This window comes from Tiliqua scincoides, chromosome 2 (genome assembly GCF_035046505.1).
Source record: "Tiliqua scincoides isolate rTilSci1 chromosome 2, rTilSci1.hap2, whole genome shotgun sequence".
NCBI classification, from domain to species: domain Eukaryota; kingdom Metazoa; phylum Chordata; class Lepidosauria; order Squamata; family Scincidae; genus Tiliqua; species Tiliqua scincoides.
This window is the reverse complement of record NC_089822.1, coordinates 17,849,058-17,870,307: the sequence shown is the minus strand read 5'-3', so window position 1 is coordinate 17,870,307 and position 21,250 is coordinate 17,849,058. Positions and strand designations below refer to the sequence as shown.

Genomic DNA, 21,250 nt, shown 5'->3' with positions numbered 1-21,250 from the left:
TACTTTTGTGAGCTATCACCTTGCAGGAGCAGCACTTCGATGCTGCACTCCCCTTACTTAACATGATGTGAGTTTACTGTTCCTCCATTAAGCTGCTCACATTAATAGCATCTGTGCCCGAGCAGTGTATTTGCATTGCAACACCATTGGCCTTTGGTGTTGTATCAGAACCAAATCTGTATGGGGTGTGTTGTTTTTTCAGCCACATTATCTTGGGGGATCTGTATACACACAGGCAGTCCATTTGTTTAGTTTTTACTCCACATTTATTCCCATGAGAACTGATGGATGAATAGATCCAAGATAATGGACAGCAAAAATGATTTGCCTTGGCTGATACTCTCTTGCTGCCAGTGAATGCTTAAGAGTCATTTAGTCATGTATTTAGGACTTTTTCAGTATATGTACATCCGTTTTGTATGGTACTATAATGTTGCCTACTGCTAAATAAATGCCGCTTGGTTCAATTTCTTAAGATTCATTCTTGGGTAGCGTTTAGTTTCAAAGCTGCAGTCTAGTCCAGGATCTCATGCACATGTGTGTGCTTGTGGAACTTTTGTGGAACAAGGGTTTTCCTGTTGAGTTTCACTTTGGGGGCAGCTCTGAGTATCCCTCTCTATTGCCTTGAGACCCATTGAAACGGAATATGGGATGTAAATGGAATTGAAACAGTGTAACCCTCTTTAATAAGAAAAAAGCAATTTCCCCTGTTATAATAGTTAAATCTATCCAACAGTTTGTCTTTGAAAATTTTATAAAGTTTTGTGGTTGTGTTCATTTTAAAAAAGAATTGATCTTTTAAATCTGATTAAATATCCTCCTGAGTCAAATGAATGTTGACAAAGCATTTAAGAAGCTGTTTCTAAATTATGAGACATAGCTTCTAACACTGTATGCTCTTCAGACAGTGCTGATTTTGGAGGCCAGAAAATTCTTTTCAGATCTTACTACCTTTGCTAGGTAGGCAAGGAAATAAAGTGGTGTTTCTATATGGTGTTTTTCAGGGAGGGACTTTACTGCCAGCAGGTAAAGATTGTCTTATTTCACCAGGCTCTTAAATTATTTTCTTGTTATCCCTGCTGAAAACGGACATGTGCTTCTTGTTCTGCTGTTCCAACAGTGTCAGAATAATTTATCTGTTCTGTCTTATGTTGTTGTTTGTTTTTTTTCTTTAGCATAAATCACCTTGAAAGAGCACAGGATATAAATGTGTAAGGACCTGTTTAAGTTGTCTCATTGGATTCCATCATTCATAGAAAGGCGTATATTTGGCACTCGAATGTGATACCTGTCTTGCTGCGCCACAAGAATACTGGAAATACCTGGATGTTCTGGTGTATGCATGTTAAAATGTGCTTTGTTTTGGTTGTCAGCTTGATGAAAAGGAGAGTAGGCGTCTCTTCCAGCAGATCCTTTCTGGTGTGGATTATTGCCACAGGCACATGGTCGTCCACAGAGATTTGAAACCAGAAAATGTACTCCTTGATGCGCACATGAATGCCAAGATTGCGGACTTTGGTAGGTTTCCTTGAAGTGTGACTTTATTTTTTTACTTATTGGTCTTTCAGGTTCTTGTGTTATTAAACAGTTATTTTGTAGTGCATGGCAGTGTTAATACTCGCCTTTTTGTATACAAAACTTAATGCAAAATATTCTAATGAGTTGTTGAACTAGAATGTACCCCCTACTATTCTCCAGTGGACCGAGGGTCTTTTAACTTTATCAACATCTGAATGTGTGGCTTGTAGAAGTCGAAGTATGAATATATTTTTGGACATTTGGAAGACTTTTTAGAGATTTATGCATAGATGGCTCATTAACTTTTATAGATTACAAAACTCATCTGTATGTATTTTTCTTTGTTTTGTTCTTTATTTGTGAATAAAAATAAAAGGAGAAGGGGAAAAAACACACAAACCAATTAAAGGCACTCTGTATTTCCCTGTAATGCTGTTCAAAATGAAATGCAAAATGTTCTAGTGTGGATTATGAAAAACACCTCATCAGGCACAATTGGAAAACAACCACCAAGATGAAAAGTAAATGTCTTACTAAAATCTGCCTCCTGCTTACTCCGCTTGTTTTCTGGAAGCAAAGGAGATATCCCATCTTGCTTTTAAACAAGATCCTATGGCTGGATCTATGCATGTATACTTCAAAATTCTGTTGAGTTCTGTTGAAACTTTCTTTCAAATAACTGCTTAGGTTGCAGTTTGGGCCTTCAAAAAAGAGAAATAAACATCTGATAGCTATGGCTTTCGTATATAAAGAACTTAATTGCATATAGGTATGAAGACACTGCTACATAATTCTGATATCCATTTTGTGAGCGTAGTGGGTAGTCCCCTTGTAAAGAATTTTGAGGTCCGTGATCGAAGGTGCTTTTTAAATGCTCAGTATTAAGTTGTTTCAAAGGTGTGATGCTACAGGTCAAATGGATATGGTGTGTGTTAAACTATTTCTGTTCAATGGATTGCTGTCTCTAAATGCCAAAATAGTTTTGATAGGAAGTGGCTACATGAACAAAATACAGAATGTAGTTTTACTTTCCTGTTCTCATATAGCATAGCACAGGACGTAGGGTCTTGCACTGTGATAAAGTTTTGGTCCATTTAGTCCACTGCTGTTAATCCTTAGTGGTGGCAGCACTTCACGGTCTTAGGTAGAGGTCCAACCAACCTGGAGATGGGCAGAGAGCTGAATCTGACCTTATGCAACCAACGCATGTGCTCATCACTGAGCTATTTTTGCATCTGTCATACAGAGAGATGCTAGCTTTTCCAAATGGAATGAGGGCCAAATCCTGTCCAACTTTCCAACACTGATGCAGCTACAATACAATCTTGAGGTAAGGGAACAAATATTTCCTTCTTTTAGGAGGCCTCTGTGACTGCTCCCCACAGGATGCAGTGCATGCCCCATTGGCATGTCGGCTTTGATACTGGAAAGTTGGATAGGATTGGGCCCTCAGTCATTTACCCATGCTTGGCCTAATGCAGTGGTTTTCAAACTGGGGTGTCGTGACCTCTGCCCCCTTAAGGGGCATGGAGGAGGCAGCGACGCAATCCCCAGGATCACGTTTCTCAGGAGGCTGCAGGGACTGGTTTGCACTCACTAGTCTCTGCAGCAGCCTTCCCGGGGTACGGGGAGCCCTGTGCGAGCGTCTGCAGCCCATCCATTAGGCCAGCGGTTTTCAAACTCCTGGGAAGAGTTTGAACCATAGTAAGTCTTGGTGGGGGGGAGGCAGCGATGCGATCCCCAGGTTTCCCCATTTTTGTACTAGTAGTCCCTCAAAATAGCCCATTTCATTCACTCCACAATCATACTGTTTCTCAGGATGGTGATTGTAATGTATATTATGTGGGGCCAGTCCTCCTCATGGGAATTTTTTGTGTGCATTTTCAGGCCTCTCAAATATGATGTCAGATGGTGAATTTTTAAGAACAAGCTGTGGTTCTCCTAACTATGCTGCTCCAGAAGTGATTTCAGGAAGGTAGTTTCTCTTCTTGGATAAATGTATATATGTATCTCAAAAACAAAAAGCCCTGCTCTTCAGTATTAAAGCTGCAAGACAGAGTGCTAGACTTCCAGGTTTGGACATTTGAAATTCCTGGTTTTGATAGCTTCTCTCATTAGTCTCGTTGCTTTCAGTGTATCAACTATAACTTGCCCAAATGATGGTAAAACAATAATTAAAGTTTGTGAACCTGTGCAAATTATTGACTTTAAAGAAGGTGATATACTCCTCTCTTTTGGAACATACCAAACAGATATCTCCAGTATCCAAGAACTAATGCCCTGAGTTGGTAAACCAGGACCTGAGGATGGCTCCCCCTCCCTCATTCAGCCTTCCGGCGTTATATTATTATAACTTTTGTTAAAAAACTGTGCCTCTAGTCGTCAGCTCAGGTCTACCACCCAGAAAGGACACCATGGTTGAATACGATTGAGAGGTTCAGCAAGGACAACCAGAACACGCTCCTGGTGTCCTGTTCTTGGCAAAATTCCCTCTAATTTTTTTTCCATACTGTGCAGAACCCTATGGTGGCAGAGTGGGTGTGGCTGTCACCATCCAGGGTGCTTAATGATGGCATCATCACAGAGCTCTGGAATGCTGAGAGGGAAACTGAGAGGAGGAGCAGAAAGCTTGATTTTTTTTGGGGGGGGGGGGGAGAGAGGAATCAAATGCTGCTGCTGCCACCTACAAGGTTTGACCTGTCCAAGCCTGAACACAACAGTTTCTGGCCACGGGACTGTGGGCAAACTGGAGATACTGCTGCCATTGCCACTGTGCCTGCAATCTTGTGGTGAACATCAACCCCAACTGCACAGGGCTTCTGTTACAGCTGTTGCAAGCGCCCTGCGATGCAGCTTACAGGGAAGACTGGTCCCTGGAGCAGTGCATCCAAGTAGAGTGATTAAGTCTGTCCCAGGCCTGAAATTTGAGAGGGATCCAGTTCATCAGCTCCCTCTGGAATCTTCTGGAGTTGAGCTGCCACCACCTGCTTGATCACCAGAATGGGGTGTTTTGATACAACCGGAAATGTTCTAGAAGTTCAAAAAACTGGTTATGTCTTTGGCACAGGCATTGCGATTACCTCTGTAATTAAGGAAGAGGGAGGATTTTGGGAGGGAAGGCACAGTGATCTGCTTCTGATCTCTTAACCAGCAAGCAGCGCTTTATTTATGCCAAGGCTAGCATGTCAACTTCCTGACTGATTCCAGATCTCTGGCTTTGTTCCTGTTTGGATTCCAGTGCTGTATCCATTACACTACATAACATTTAAAAAGCCACTAAATTTGATGTTTTGTATAATCTTTTCCATTATAAGACTGCTGAAAGACTGAGAAACCAGTTTAAGAAGGGATTTTTGTAGCATTGTGTTAACTGAACAAATCTATTTGTGAACTCTATTTTGCAGGTTATATGCAGGCCCAGAAGTGGATATCTGGAGCAGTGGAGTCATTCTCTATGCTTTATTATGTGGAACCCTTCCGTTTGATGATGATCATGTGCCAACGCTTTTTAAAAAGATATGTGATGGCATCTTTTATACTCCTCAGTACCTGAATACAGCAGTAATTAGCCTTCTGAAACACATGCTACAAGTGGATCCTATGAAGAGAGCTACAATCAGAGACATAAGGTATCTCTCACCCTCACTTGATACTGACGATGGCAGGACTCTTGATACTGCACTCCGTAGTTGTTTGATTGTAAGCCTCTTCTGCAGGGATGTGGCCACACTGTAACGGGTACATCCCGTCATAACATGTATTGCCAGAGCTGCAAATTGTTGACTCGTAGCACTCTGATGCAGTGCTTACTATACGCTTCTTTTAAAAGTTTAATATTCTAGTTTATTCTTCTGTTTTATATTATAAAACCCAGTTTTGAGGGATTTAGTTTTCCTCTTAATCATTCTGCTTTAAGAATACATAGTATTTGTAGAAATCCTTTTTGCTTTCTCATCGTTTTCATCACTCCTAGAATACATTAACATTTATAATGTATTTCTATATGTTTATGTTGGATTTTAGTGTAAATTTGAATATTGTTTTTTTCTGAACTGCAACTAAAAGTCATACATAAACTTTTAAAATCCTGTTGTAAACTTAAAAGTGCAAAAATGGTGTGTGTTACCACCAGAATGAAATATTAATCGGAAATAAAATGATGACATATGCTGTTTTGCATGACGTCAGACCACTGGTTTGTCTGGCTCAGTATTGTACACACTGATTGTCAGAAGGACAAATCTTCTCCAGGGTTTCAGAGAGGGATCTTTCCTAGCCCTTCCTGGAGATGCTAAGGATGGAACTTGCTTGCAAAGTAAGTGCACTATCACTAAGCTACTGCCCCATTGCTTAACAGCTAAGGAAAGTAAGTGATCATTTTTAGACTCTGCAAGCTGCATTGCATTATAAGTTGGGGCTAGAAGGAAAAAGGACTTTTTAAAAAGAAAAAAAGATTGCACGTTTATTTGGTGTCTAGTGTGTTACCACACCACAGTCATGGTTGTTAGCGCCAGTTTCTCTTGTGAACCAAGTCAAATGAGAACTAAAAGTTTGCAGATTGCTAAGTCGTTCCAATGTGTTTTATGCTTTAGCTTTTTGAGCTCCCTCCTCCTAATATACTCAAGAGATTAAATGCTTCCTTTCTTGAAATGATACTTTGTTTCCTCCAAGCCAAGTAAACAGTTTGGTCAAGTCATATTTGTGGGTAAAACTACTCATGAGTCATGATTTCTGATTCTGTTAGCTTGCTGTTACAGTCAAAGTTAGCACTAGTTTACTGCAAACCAGAATGGAACTTTTTTTGCTACCATGCAAGGTAGCAAAGCTATAATTTAGTTCATTTGTGTATGAACACCCTTAAGGTCAAATCAGTGCATGTAGTATTTGTTAATATAGCAAAAGATTTTCTAGTTTGTGCTGACTTCTAAAATGACTAGATTTTTTGTTTCCTCATGTAGAGAACATGACTGGTTCAAGCAGGACCTCCCTAAGTACCTCTTTCCTGAAGATCCATCTTATAGTTCAACAATGATTGATGATGAAGCCTTAAAGGAAGTCTGTGATAAGTTTGAGTGCACAGAGGAGGAAGTGCTAAGCTGCTTGTATAATAGAAACCACCAGGATCCTTTAGCAGTTGCCTACCACTTGATTATAGATAACAGAAGAATAATGAATGAAGCTAAGGACTTCTACTTGGCTACCAGCCCACCAGATTCCTTTCTTGATGATCACTTCTCCCGTCCCCACCCTGAAAGAGTGCCATTTTTAGTTGCTGAAGCACCAAGGCCGCGCCATAAGCTTGATGAGCTAAACCCGCAGAAGTCCAAACATCAGGGGGTCAGAAGGGCTAAATGGCATTTAGGAATTCGGAGTCAAAGTCGACCAAATGACATCATGGCAGAAGTTTGTCGAGCAATCAAACAACTGGATTATGAGTGGAAGGTGAGATTGCTTTTTTCCACAGAAGATGTAAAAATAGAAGTCCTGAAAGGTTCGATAATGAAAATATCACAAGTTATGGTTTTGATAATAAAAATGTGGTGGAAATTAACATTCAGCTGTACTCCTTAGGTTGTAAATCCATACTACTTGCGCGTTCGAAGGAAGAATCCAGTGACTGGAACGTATTCCAAAATGAGCCTGCAGTTATACCAAGTGGACAGTAGAACTTACCTTCTAGATTTTCGAAGTATTGATGGTATGTGAATATTAAAAGAAAATGAGGGTAATCCATTTAAACAAGTCATGAGGATTATGTGCAGCCCCCAGGTTTTAGAGAGAGCCTGTCTCTGAATGCCAGATGCAAGAGAGTGGCAACAGGATACAGGTATCTTGTGTGTCCCCAGAGGCATCTGATGGGCCACTATGAGATACAGGAAACTGAACTAGATGGGCCCTTGGCCTGTTCCACAGGGCTTTGTATGTTCTTATGAACAATGCCCTATGAACAATTTTAAAGTTGATTTGCAGGTAGTCACTTCTTTCTGCAGAATCTTTATAGTCTTTGGGGCAGTGTTTCTCAAACTGTGGGTCGGGACCCACTAGGTGGGTCGCGAGCCAATTTCAGGTGGGTCCCTATTCATTTCAGCATTTTATTTTTAATATATTAGACTTGATGCTCCCATGGGATGTGACTATATTTGGGGAAATGTTACAGGCCTGTGCTTTGAACAAGCTACTAGGTATATGCTTTTAACAATGATAGTAAGTGGGGCTTACTCCTGGGTAGGACTGCAGCCTAGGATTGTTAAAAATTGTTCTGCTTGATGATGTCACTTCCGGTCATGACATCACTTCCAGTGGATCCCCACAGATTCTCATTCTAAAAAGTGGGTCCCGATGCTAAATGCGTGAGAACCACTGCTTTGAGGGAATTTACACTTCCTTCAAAACTGTGAAGTAAGTAATTATTCTAGTACTAGAGGTGGAAAGATGGGTTACTCAAGACATAATGACTTTTAGTAATCAGTAGAATCACCATTGCCACTTCCACCTTTTTTTTCCATCTTTAAGCTTAGACTGTGCCTTGGCCTCTTTGCAGTTGCCATATAAACACCAATTGCCTTGGGAGGAGGGGCGGAGAGGGAAAAAGCAAGGAAGGCATATTTTTTCCCTGCAGCCCCTTTCCCATTTTTCCTGTTGTGATGATTTCTCATTGTTATTTATGTATGCTTGTCTGGGAATCTTGGTGGCTGAAGGATAGGGTACAAATGCTTAAAATGATATGCTCAAGAACATATTTCATAAAGCCCTGCTGGATCAGACCAAAGGCCCATTTAGTATCTGGTTTCTCTCAGTGTCACACCAGCTGCCTTTGGGAAGTCCATAAGCTGCTTCCCAAAGAGAAAGGAATTCTTTTCCCCATCACTGATTCCCTGCAACAGGTATTCAGAGGCATGTTGCCAATTAGTGGTGCAGCTACTGGGGGGGATGCAGCATGGTAAGTACCGCAGGTACCGCAATAATAATAATAATAATAATAATAATAATAATAATAATAATAATAACTTTATTTTTACCCCGCCTTTCTCCCCGAAGGGACTCAAGGTGGCTTACAACATATTAAAAACATAATTTAAAAACAAATAAAAACATATTAACACATCATAAAAAACAGCAGTCAGAATAAAAAAAAAAAATAGGTAAAAAGAGCATAGAGCAGCAGCAAGTCATAAAAGAATCAGGCCTGTAAAAAATATTAAAAGATGTTAAAAAGATGTTAAAAGGCTGAGAACTCAGAAGGCCTGTTTAAACAGAAGGGTCTTCAGGCCTCGCCGAAAGGTCTCAAGAGAGGGAGCCATTCTTAAGTCAAGGGGAAGGGAGTTCCATAACGTTGGTGCCACTACTGAGGAGGCCCTATTTCTTGCAGCCGCCCCACGTACCTCCCTAGGCGGCGGCACTTGTAAAAAGGCCTTCTCTGATGACCTAAGAGGACGAGCCGGATTGTTCGGGAGTAGGCGATCTCTAAGATACCCTGGTCCAGAGCAGTATAGGGCTTTAAAGGTCAATACCAGCACCTTGAATTGGGCCCGGAAACGAATGTGCCCTGTAAGCTGATAGAGCCATTCCAAGCAGCACCATCAGTACTTACTGCCCCTATAGCTCCACCACCATTGCCACTGAATCTGGAAATAGCGCATGGCCACCATGACTAGTAGCCATTGATAGACCACTATGATTTTGTCCAATCCCCTTAGAGCCATCAAAGTCAGTGACTTCCACAGATTAGTTATGCACTGTATGAAGTGCCTCCTTGCGTCCATCCTCAATCTCCTGCCAGTTACTTGATGATTCTAGTATTGTAAGAGAGGAGAAACATTTCTCTCTCCACACTTCCTAGGTGCATCTGGCTGCCCCCGTTGAATCGGAATGCTTGATAAGAACATAAGAACAGCCCCACTGGATCAGGCCATAGGCCCATCTAGTCTAGCTTCCTGTATCTCACAGCGGCCCACCAGGTGCCCCAGGGAGCACACCAGATAACAAGAGACCTCATCCTGGTGCCCTCCCTTGCATCTGGCTTTCTGACATAGCCCATTTCTAAAATCAGGAGGTTGCGCATACACATCATGGCTTGTACCCCGTAATGGATTTTTCCTCCAGAAACTTGTCCAATCCCCTTTTAAAGGCATCCAGGCTAGACGCCATCACCACATCCTGTGGCAAGGAGTTCCGCACGCTGAGTAAAGAAATATTTTCTTTTGTCTGTTCTAACTCTCCCAACACTCAATTTTAGTGGATGTCCCCTGGTTCTGGTGTTATGTGAGAGTGTAAAGAGAACATAAGAACAGCCCCACTGGATCAGGCCATAGGCCCATCTAGTCCAGCTTCCTGTATCTCACAGCGGCCCACCAAATGCCCCAGGGAGCACACCAGAAAACAAGAGACCTCATCCTGGTGCCCTCCCTTGCATCTGGCATTCTGACATAACCCATTTCTAAAATCAGGAGGTTGCGCATACACATCATGGCTTGTACCCCGTAATGGATTTTTCCTCCAGAAACTTGTCCAGTCCCCTTTTAAAGGCATCTAGGGTAGAGGTCAGCACCACATCCTGTGGCAAGGAGTTCCACAGACTGACCACACGCTGAGTAAAGAAATATTTTCTTTTGTCTGTCCTAACCCGCCCAACACTCAATTTTAGTGGATGTCCCCTGGTTCTGGTATTATGTGAGAGTGTAAAGAGCATCTCCCTATCCACTCTGTCCATCCCCTGCATAATTTTGTATGTCTCAATCATGTCCCCCCTCAGGCGTCTCTTTTCTAGGCTGATGAGGCCCAAACGCCGTAGCCTTGCCTCATAAGGAAGGTGCCCCAGCCCCGTAATCATCTTAGTCGCTCTCTTTTGCACCTTTTCCATTTCCACTATGTCTTTTTTGAGATGCGGCGACCAGAACTGGACACAATACTCCAGGTGTGGCCTTACCATTGATTTGTACAACTGCATTATAATATTAGCTGTTTTGTTCTCAATACCTTTTCTAATGATCCCAAGCATAGAATTGGCCTTCTTCACTGCTGCTGCACATTGGGTCAACACTTTTATCAACCTGTCTACCACCACCCCAAGATCTCTCTCCTGATCTGTCACAGACAGCTCAGAACCCCTTAGCCTATGGGTGAAGTTTTGATTTTTTGCCCCAATGTGCATGACTTTACACTTACTGACAATGAAGCGCATCTGCCATTTTGCTGCCCATTCTGCCAGTTTGGAGAGATCCTTCTGGAGCTCCTCACAATCACGTTTGGTCTTCACCACTCGGAAAAGTTTGGTGTTGTCTGCAAACTTTGCCACCTCACTGCACACCCCTCTCTCCAGGTCATTTATGAAGAAGTTGAAAAGCACTGGTCCCAGGACAGATCCTTGGGGCACATCGCTTTTCACCTCTCTCCATTGTGAAAATTGCCCATTGACACCCACTCTCTTTTTCCTGGTCTTCAACCAGGTCTCAATCCAGGAGAGGACCTGCCCTCTAATTCCGTTACTGTGGAGTTTTTCAGTAGCCTTCTACTGAAGCCTCATTTGAGGGAAGTCCGCTCGTTGGAAGTCAAGGGTTTTGTGAGAGATTTGCCTGGTATTCTTCCCCTGACGAGCATGTTGAAACGGATCGCAGCTGCTGTAAGGCACAGTCATTTAACATGTCAAGAAATCTGGTCTCCTTTTCATGACCAGAACACAAATTGACCCAGTCTATATGAGGATAATTGAAGTCCCCCATAATTACAACCCTGTCCCTCCTTGTCACCTCCCTGATCTGTTTCCTCATTTCAAGGTCCCCTTCCGGTTTCTGGTCTGGAGAATGATAGTACGCCCCCAGTATTACATCGCTCCTCAGGCCTGGTAATTTAACCCACAGAGATTCTATGGTGGAGTTGGACTGCCTTCAATCTCTTCTTTGCTGGATTCTATCCCTTCCTTAACGTAAACGGCCACCCCACCTCCAACACGCCCCTCCCTGTCCCTCCTGTAGAGTTTATAGCCTAGGATTGCGGTATCCCACTGACTTTCCGCATTCCACCAGGTTTCTGTTATGCCCACTATGTCAATGTTTTCTCTAGTCACCAGACATTCCAGTTCTCCCATCTTTGCTTGGAGACTTCGGGCAGTCGACCCAATGTGCGGTGGCAGTTAAGAAGGCCAATTCTATGCTTGGGATCATTAGGAAGGGTATTGAGAACAAAACGGCTAATATTATAATGCCGTTGTACAAATCGATGGTAATGCCACACCTGGAGTATTGTGTCCAGTTCTGGTCACCGCATCTCAAAAAAGACATCGTGGAAATGGAAAAGGTGCAAAAGAGAGCGACTAAGATGATTACGGGGCTGGGGCACCTTCCTTATGAGGAAAGGCTACGGCGTTTGGGCCTCTTCAGCCTAGAAAAGAGGCGCCTCAGGGGGGACATGATTGAGACATACAAAATTATGCAGGGGATGGACAGAGTGGATAGAGAGATGCTCTTTACACTCTCACATAACACCAGAACCAGGGGACATCCACTAAAATTGAGTGTTGGGAGAGTTAGAACAGACAAGAGAAAATATTTCTTTACTCAGCGTGTGGTTGGTCTGTGGAACTCCTTGCCACAGGATGTGGTGACGGCATCTGGCCTGGGTGCCTTTTAAAGGGGATTGGACAAGTTTCTGGAGGAAAAATCCATTACGGGGTACAAGCCATGATGTGTATGCGCAACCTCCTGATTTTAGAAATGGGCTATGTCAGAAAGCCAGATGCAAGGGAGGGCACCAGGATGAGGTCTCTTGTTATCTGGTGTGCACCCTGGGGCATTTGGTGGGCCGCTGTGAGATACAGGAAGCTAGACTAGATGGGCCTTTGACCTGATCCAGTGGGGCTGTTCTTATGTTCTTATCCATTCTCGTGGATAAGACCATCCAGCAACTCAGTAGCTAGCATGGAACTACATTGCTTCCCAGCCATAGTGTCTCTGCTTTATCCACTGAACCAAATTGGTTTATCCAGGGTGATCTATCACAACAATCTACTTCTTGCCATTGTAGTAGCTGCTGCTTTAACTGTTTTTTTGTCTTTGCATATTCTTGTTGGAATGTATCTTAAGCGATGCTCTGTTTTCTTGAACTAGATGAAATTACTGAAGGAAAATCGGGGACCACCACCCCCCAAAGGTCTGGCTCTGTGACTAACTACAGATCTTGTCAGAAGGATTTGGACTCTGAAGCTCAAGGAAAATCCTCTGATATGTCTCTTACCTCATCGGTGACCTCTTCGCTCGACTCTTCTGCAGCTGAATTAACCCCAAGATCAGGGAGCCACACAATAGAATTTTTTGAGATGTGTGCGAATCTTATTAAAATACTTGCACAATGATTTGTAAGGTTGGCTTTTTTTACAGCAATAAGCATGCCTAAAGAAAAGAAATCATAGTCAAATGCTTCCAATTATAATCAAGTTACAGTCTGACGCTGAGAAGATTAGCCACGTTGCAGTTTGCACAGGAATTGAACACATCTAAAAGCAGTCTAGACCTCTTAATGTAAAGAAGGAAATTATGATTAGACAGTCCACTAGTATGATACAGGTACAAGAAATGTCACCTTTTTTTGAGCAGCATTTATTTTTCGTTGTGTACACATTGGAGCTTCATGGAGTATTACAATTAACCATAAGGATTTTCTTGTAGTTTGTCTTTATATTACTGATTATATATTCCTGTTACAGTATAAGTGGTTACTTGCTAGATTGGGGTCCATGAAGGTGACTCTTTGGATTGTCGTCTTTGGTTGCACCCTGCTCTATCAGTATGTGTGTTTTTGTCAAACAGCACTTCAAACTACTGGCACTTGTTCCACATATTTGACAGCCAGTGGTGCGATTAGCTTGGGTGAGAAAGCTAAAGCAACCCCCTTCCTTGCTTAATTATACCGATTCATGTGTTGGCAGATCCAGAGTAAAAAAACTCATGTGCTTGAATTCTGCATACAAGTATAGGAATTCTTGTTGTGTAAGGCCAAAGACAGTCCACAGAAGCAGTGCTTTGTCCTATGAAAAGGATAAAGAAATGAACTAGGGTCCAAGGAACGCTGGAACTTGATCTGTGAGCCCAAGGGAGCATTGGAACACAATCCTGTGTACAATTACCAGGGAGTAAGCCCTACTGAGTGTATTAAGACTTACTTCTGGGTAAACATGTATAGGATTGGGTGGTTGGCTGAGGCCCTCTCAAACAGGACACTACACGGCAAACCACTTCTGAGTGTGGGGAGTTTCACAAAGACTGTGTCCTTTGGCATAGAAGTCAGCTGTTTGGTAGAGGTGTGGGAAAGAGAAAAAATTCTTAGGCCAAGATCATTCTGAAAGGCTATGCAGTTCCTTGGGTCCTGATCATGGACTGTGATTGGGGATTACTTAGAGGACTTCTCAGGCTCTAGCTCAGCTGTTCTTTAAAGTCGAGAATGTTCTAGTATGTTCAATTCTGTGCAGATTCACTGCCTCCATATGTCATACTAATAGCCAGTGACTGGCTTTTTGCATGCTGCTGCAGGCTGTGGATCCCTGTGCCTGAATCCAGTGAGCATCTGACTGTTAAGACAGCCCAAGTGGATTGGTGCATGCGATTTGGGAATCTTGCACTGAGAACTCAGTGATGTCTGTGTCTCAAATGTCTTGGCAGATAATTCTTCAAGTAACTGGTGATTGGATCTTGCCTATGTTGCATAAGCACTCTTTTTACCACTTTTTGATACTTCATTCACTAATGGAACATAAATAGCTTTCATGCAATTTTGAAATGTACCACAAGTCATTGACTAGGAATGTGCGTGAGCGGGCTTAACTGCTAGAAAGCAAACTAGCTTTTGGTGACTTGTTATAAGTGTTGCTATAATGCCCCCTAAAGACCAGCCTTGCCAGGCATGTATGATGGGAGGCATGAGAAAGACCTGTTGGGATACAGGGACAGCTTCCTTAACTATGGTTTGTCTGCAAATTTACAGTTAACCATGGCTAATGGAAAGCACTTAAAACAATGGCTTTGCTTTCTAGTTTATGGCGAAGCCTTAGCCCTTATTAGATATTCAGATGAACTGCTTAACCGCACAGTTAAGAAATACACAACTGTGTCAAGTGCTATGTCTGTATTTGGGCCTACAGTGTGTGCAGATGCCAGGAATCACAGAGAGTCCCGTGTTCCTGCCTTTAGTAGGGCTCTGCACTAGAAGAGATTTTCAGTAGATTGGCCAGCTTCAAATTGAGAACAGCCTGTGAAAGAATGTTCCTGTCTATCAAAGTACTGTAATCTGGGTCTGCTGAGTGCGCTAACGCCTGCAGCTAAATATGCACCCAGTTGAGGCATGCAACAGCTTCAGCCCAGGGGTGTGCATGGATTCTTGGATTGCACTGTTGCATGTTGGTATCTTCACTAGATAAAGTTGGACCTTCAACTTTGCACAGACTTCAGAGACCCATAAACTCCAAAGCCCTTTTGGAATCTTGTCATGCACTTGTCTTGCAGCGATAGATACATAATAGTGGTCTGCTCACATTATATTTTCACTTCTGTTCAAACAATGACTTTGGTGTCCTGAATGTACCAGTGTTCTTAGAATGGGACTTGAATAGCAATGCTGGATGTGTACTCCAAAAGGAAACTATCGGGGTGAGGGGAGAGGATTTAAAGGAACCATTGGATATGTATATTGTTGTAACACCCTAATAGAAAGACATTGTCATGAGGGTCCAAGTTATCCTCCAACCTTTTTAATTTAAGCGAAAATTACTTGTTTGTCCAGTTCTGCTGCAGCTATTCAATAATTGTGATTTTTAGTTATGCTGTGTTAATTTTGAAATTGTTAATATTGCACTTGACAAATGGTATAAACGCACAGTTTTTTGTTTTCTTAAATTGCTGGGTAGCCTCCAAGGTTGGGTTCAGTAATTTTCAAGCTGTCTGTTGCATATGATTGGACTATAGAAGGCACGAGTCATAATAGCTTTTGCTGCACATCTTCTGTTTGTTCCAGTGGGACATGTAGGCTGACGGTGTGCATGTTTACACAAATGTAAGTGCCACTTACTGGGATTTATTTCAAAATATGCATGTGTTGAACTGCAGCTTTGATGCAATTCCTACACAAGTCACACTGGAGGGATGGAAATTGTGTGTTGGCAGCATTTGTTGGATTTTGTTCAGTGTCTTCTCACTGGGAAATACCATGGTGCAACAGGCTTTAATTTTTATATACTTTTCCAGTCATATTTTTCTAAAACGACCAGAATTTAACTATCGTGCTATTTAGAAGCTAAAGTAAATGACAGGAAGGTACAGAATGCCTACTCTCAAACAGTTGCTTTTAATTTTTAATAGATTTTGGCCATTAATTGTTCCCTTTTTTATTGAGCTTTTTATATTTTTTTCATAGCAGGGACTGTCCGATGTGTATTACTCAAGCAAGCAAAAAAAATTCACTTTTCATAACTTTTTTACTTATAGCAAAATATTGATGTTGAAATTTATTCTTTTTTTCTGCCAGGCCTTGTGTGGTCTTGCAGTGGAGGGCTTAGAGTTGAATTTTCTTAGTGTTATGTTAGAACATGGCAGTAGATGGTCTTGCAACAAGCGGAATTTCTTTGCGAAAGAGACGCTGTGGAACTGTGAAGTAAAAGGGCTTGCTTAATCGCTTCTCCAAAACATAAAGTCTAAGAGCATTGTGCAATGGGCCAAGTACCTCTTTTAAAAAGTTAGTGTTCAAGTTTGTTCCAGTGGGAAAGCCCTTGCAATGATCTATTATTTTTATTGTTTCATAACCGATCAGGGCGGGGCGGGATGGGGTGGGGGTTAAATCTGTCCACGTGCAATGTAACTTAACACTGGTAAGAGGATAGAAGTCCATCTTTGTGGTGCAATATTTTCAAAGACCAACTTTCATAAATGTTCTGACATTTTAAGTGTTTCTGTACAAGCTTTGAGATATTTACTTTGTCAGCTGTCTTTACTGTTGTGTGTATGTATAGCTTAAGGAATGGATGACCACCTTTCTCTTACAAACAAGACGTGCCTACTTCTATTGCAGAAATTTTTTTGGCAAAATACTGAATGAAACACTGCTTGTGATAGCTGTAAGACTTGTTACTTTTAACAAACATTAAATCGTATGCAAGTAAACTTGTGTAATGTTTCTCTGACTGCATGGTGTCCTAACTTCTGTCATCTGTATGTTGCTATATCCTATTTCAGATTTAGAAAAGTGGTAATAGTATTTTCTGTAGCAGTTTGTTCCTAGTAACTCCTGGGAATCTTCAAAAGTTTTTTCAGGGACTGTTTATTAAGGAATATCAATAATAGCATGCAAGCCTCCTGAAACTTTTTTGGGAAAGGCATCTTGCAAGCAAGGCCTAAAGAGATTGGTCTGGTGTCTTGTGAACTGAGTGCAACTTACGTAGGTCATGCCCCAGAATTCTAAGAACATAAGAACAGCCCCACTGGATCAGGCCATAGGCCCATCTAGTCCAGCTTCCTGTATCTCACAGCGGCCCACCAAATGCCCCAGGGAGCACACCAGATAACAAGAGACCTCATCCTGGTGCCCTCCCTTGCATCTGGCATTCTGACATAGCCCATTTCTAAAATCAGGAGGTTGCACATATGCATCATGGCTTGTAACTTGTAATGGATTCTCTGAGATTCTTAATGGTTCCTCAGCTGAAGGCTGGCATGGAAAGTTTCCTTGTACGTAAGTAGTTTTATACCACATTGTGCCATTGATCCAGCCAGCCTCATTGTCATTTTTGCTGGGCAGCAATTCTCCAAGATCTTGGGTAGAGGTCTTTCTCACCTATTACCAAATTATTCTGCATCTGGGACCTTATGCACAGAAACTTCCTGAACAAAGGCCTTGCTAGGAAGCTTGAAAACTTCCTGAGCTTAATGGGATATTATGACAGTGATTCTCAATTGGAGATAGACCTCCAAAGATCCAGAGTAGTTGATTTGGTGTCATGGAGGAGAAATGAGCTCCTTGTATGATTTGCTTTTTTCCTGCTAGAAGCCACAAACTGGCAAAGCTACTATCTATGCTTGACAAGGAGGCAGGTGTTTGCTGCTTTGAGTAAGATGAGGTGTAATGTTTGCATTTTTCCCATGTTGTTCCTCCCTAGGAGAAATTTTCCTAGATTTTGGAACTGAGGATTAGATTAATGATGTGTCATTGTATGGATTAATTAACAGCATATGAAAAATAATGAAAATATGAATTGGTAGCAGGCTTGTATTTGTAAGAAATATGCTTTATGATTACCAATTTTATTGGCATTATGTTTATACAGGTTTGAAAAATGATATGGAATGGAAATGGATCATAATACGAGATATTACGAGATCCTAATATGGATCCTCGTAATAGCTGTCCTTAAGAATGTATAGTACAGTATTAACAAGTTGAAAGTACTGTAAACCCACCTGAATGACATTTCAGTAAACAGAAGACTGAGACTGGATTTGACACAGATTTTTGAACTTGGTTCTCAAGAACAAATAAAAGAATTTTTCCTTTTATCTTCATTCACTGGATCCTTCTAAAGTTTAGAAGGATACAATGAATGAAGAATCTAAACAGTTTAGAATCTAAACTGTAACCCAAAGGCATTATAATTGCCATTTATGGATATAGATGGCAGATGTGCAATATACATCATGTCGAGCTGCTTATGAATGTGTTAGAAATTATTGGGAAGGTGTACCATTGTAACAATGTAATAGCCTACAATGTAACCTGTACCATTGTAACCATTATTACAGGTCCCTCTACCTCTACCACTACACCAGAACCAAGGGGCACCTACTAAAAATCGAGTGTCTGGAGAATTAGAACAGACAAAAGAGAATTTTTATTTACTCAGCGTGTGCTTAGTCTGTGGAACTCCTTGCCACAAGATGTGGTGATGGCATCTGGCCTAGATGCCTTTAAAAGGGAATTGGAGACAGATTTCTAGAAGAAAAGTCCATCACAGCTTACAAGCAATGATGAGTATATGCAACCTCCTGATTTTAGAAGTAGGCTACTCAAAATGCCTGATGCAAGGGAGTGGCAACAGGATGCAGGTCTCTTGTTGTCTTGTGTGCTTTCAGAGCATGCATCTGGTAGGCTACTGTGAGATACAGAAAGATGGGCTTTCAGCCTGATCCAGCAGGACTCTTCTTATGTTCTTAATGTTGCTGGGAGAGGGGAGAAGCTTCACCCATGGAACATTTTTCACAATTGTCATTTTGATCTAATTAGACTGCAGAACTCCCTGCCACAGGGTGTGGTGATGGTGCCTGGCCTGGATGCCCTTCAAAGGTTTCTTGAAGGAAAAGTTCATCACAGGTGACAAGCCCTGCTGGGTGTATGCAGCCTCCTGGCTTCATAAGCAGGCTGCCTCAGCAGGTCTGTGCAAGGGAGAGCACAGGAATGAGGCCAGGTAACCTCCATGCACAGAATGGGAGCTGCTTCCTTCCTGCCCTCTGGTGGCTAAGCAAACTACAACGCCCAGAATGCTCTTGGGTGGCGCTCACGTTCCTTTGGGAGTTGTAGTTTCTTCACGTACCGTCGGCGTCTTCTATAGAAACGTCTCCTGCGGTGGGGGCCATGGAGACTGTAGCTGGAACGGTACACGGTGAATGACGCACGGAGGTGTCGCTCTAGGCATTGAAAGTGGTTTCTATGGTGACGCTTCGCTCCATTGGACGTGGTGACGCCGGAAGTGCCCATCAGGACTGTGCTGGGGGATGGACTGTCGTGTACTGCTTCCTGGAGGCGGGGCTTAGTCCTGAGGTGACAAGAGGCTGAAGGGACGGAGCTGGCGAAGGGGAGCCTCAGGTAACACCCCTGCCCCGCCCTGGTTGGGAGGAGAGAGCGGCCTTCCAAGCCTTCCCCTGGCGTTCAGTCCTTGCTGGAGGAAGGCTGGGGGTGCAGCCCCCCCTCCCTAGTGGCTGCTGGTCCTCTGGTCACCAGTGAGGTCAGGCTGCCCTTCCCCACCCCCTGATGGCTCAGTGGAGCCTCCATCGTCAGAGGCAGTGACCTGCTGGGGGCAGCAGCCTTTAAGAGGAGTCCTAGAGGCCATCTGGTCCAGCCTCCTGTCGCCCCCAGTGGCCTACCAAGTGCCTCAGGGACACACAAGACCACAAGAGACCTGCATCCTAGTGCCCTCCCCTGCACCTGGCATTCTGTAGCCTCCCTCTGAAACCTGGAGGTTACCCGTACCCGTGATGGACTTTTTCTCCAGAAATCTGTCCAGTCCCCTTTTAAAGGCATCCAGGCCAGGCACCACCACCACATCCTGTGGCATGGAGTTCCATAGGCTAATTGTATCACAGTGACTCTTGTTCCACAGGTGAAGTTTCTCCCCCCCACCCAGCAACATTAAGAGCATAAGAACCTGCTTGATCAGGCCGTAGGCCTAGCTAGTCCGGCTTCGTGTGTCTCGCAGGGGCCCACCAGGTGTCTCAGAGAGCACACAGGACAACAAGGGACCTGCATCCTGGTGCCCTCCCTTGTACCTGGCATTCTGAGGCAGCCTTCTTCTGAAACCAGGAGGTTGCCCATACCCATCATGGCTTGTAAGCTGTGATTGACTTTTCCTCCAGAAATCTGTCCAGTCCCCTTTTAAAGGCACCCAGACCAGGTGCCATCACCACATCCACAGGGTTCCACAGGGCAGGGAGTTCCACAGGCTAATTGTATCACAGTGACTCTTGTTGTGATAGATGTTCTGCAGGTGAAGCTTCTCCCCCACCCAGCGACATTAAGAGCACAAGAACCTGCTTGATCAGGCCATAGGCCCAGCTAGTCTGGCTTCTTGTATCTCACAGTGGCCCACCAGTTGCCTCAGGGAGCACACAGGACAACAAGGGACTTGCATTCTGGTGCCTTCCCTGGCATTCTGAGGTAGCCTGCTTCTAAAACCAAGAGACTGCACATATCCAACTTGGCTTGTAACCTGTGATGGACTTTTCCTCCAGAAATTTGTTACATTCCCTTTTAAAGGCTTCTAGACTAGTTGTCATCCCCACATCCTGTGACAAGGAGTGGGGTCCTGTGGCATCCTTTACACGCTGTGTAAAGAAATATTTTCTTTTGTCTGACCCAACTCTCCCAACACTCAATTTCAGTGGATGTCCTTTGGTTCTGGTGTTGTGTGAGAGGGAAAACAACATCCCTCTATCCACTCTATCAAATCCCAGCATAATTGTACATCTCAGTCATTTCCCCCCACAGATGCCTTTTTTCTAGACCAGGGGTGTTCAAAGTTTTTGGCAGGAGTGCCACATCGTCTCTCTGACACTGTGTCAGAGAAAAAAAATTAATTTACATTTAAAATTTGAAAATATTTACATAAATGAATATATTAAAGATGAACTTTTATGAATGAATGAAGGTCTTGCAATAGCTCAAGGCTTATAAAAGGCCTTGCACAAAGCAAGGCTGGCCTTTCCTTTGCTGCCTCTACTACATCACAGATGTGAAACAGCAAGCAGTGGAGGGAGCCCTCATCCCACAGCTCACATCAGAGGTCAAACAGTTGAATCAGGCCAGTGTGGGCGCCAGCAAGTCTCTGGAGGGCCAGAGTCTCATTGTAGACTGGGGGCTCCCTGAGGGCCACATTGGGAGTCCTTGAGGGCCGCAAGTGGCCCCAGGGCCGGGGTTTGGGCATCCCTGTTCAAGACTGAAGAGCCCCAAATGCTGTAGCCTTTCCTCATAAATCTTTATCCATTGGTTA

At 43.1% G+C, this 21,250-nt stretch overlaps 2 protein-coding genes across 2 annotated transcripts in view; both read left to right on the top strand.

Moving 5' to 3' along the window:
• The window catches only part of PRKAA1 (protein kinase AMP-activated catalytic subunit alpha 1), a 40,039-nt gene extending 23,381 nt beyond the window's left edge, over positions 1–16,658 (top strand). The window contains exons 4-9 of the mRNA XM_066615961.1: positions 1,374–1,518; positions 3,406–3,493; positions 4,923–5,147; positions 6,477–6,960; positions 7,090–7,216; positions 12,621–16,658. Coding sequence (XP_066472058.1) covers positions 1,374–1,518; positions 3,406–3,493; positions 4,923–5,147; positions 6,477–6,960; positions 7,090–7,216; positions 12,621–12,865 — 1,314 coding nt within the window. The 3' untranslated portion in view covers positions 12,866–16,658. The remainder of the gene's footprint in view (positions 1–1,373; positions 1,519–3,405; positions 3,494–4,922; positions 5,148–6,476; positions 6,961–7,089; positions 7,217–12,620) is intronic.
• Positions 16,659–19,282: 2,624 nt separating this feature from the next.
• The window catches only part of TTC33 (tetratricopeptide repeat domain 33), a 48,914-nt gene continuing 46,946 nt past the window's right edge, over positions 19,283–21,250 (top strand). Inside the window, exon 1 of the mRNA XM_066618165.1 lies at positions 19,283–19,350. The gene's annotated coding sequence lies outside the window, so the exon portion shown is untranslated. The remainder of the gene's footprint in view (positions 19,351–21,250) is intronic.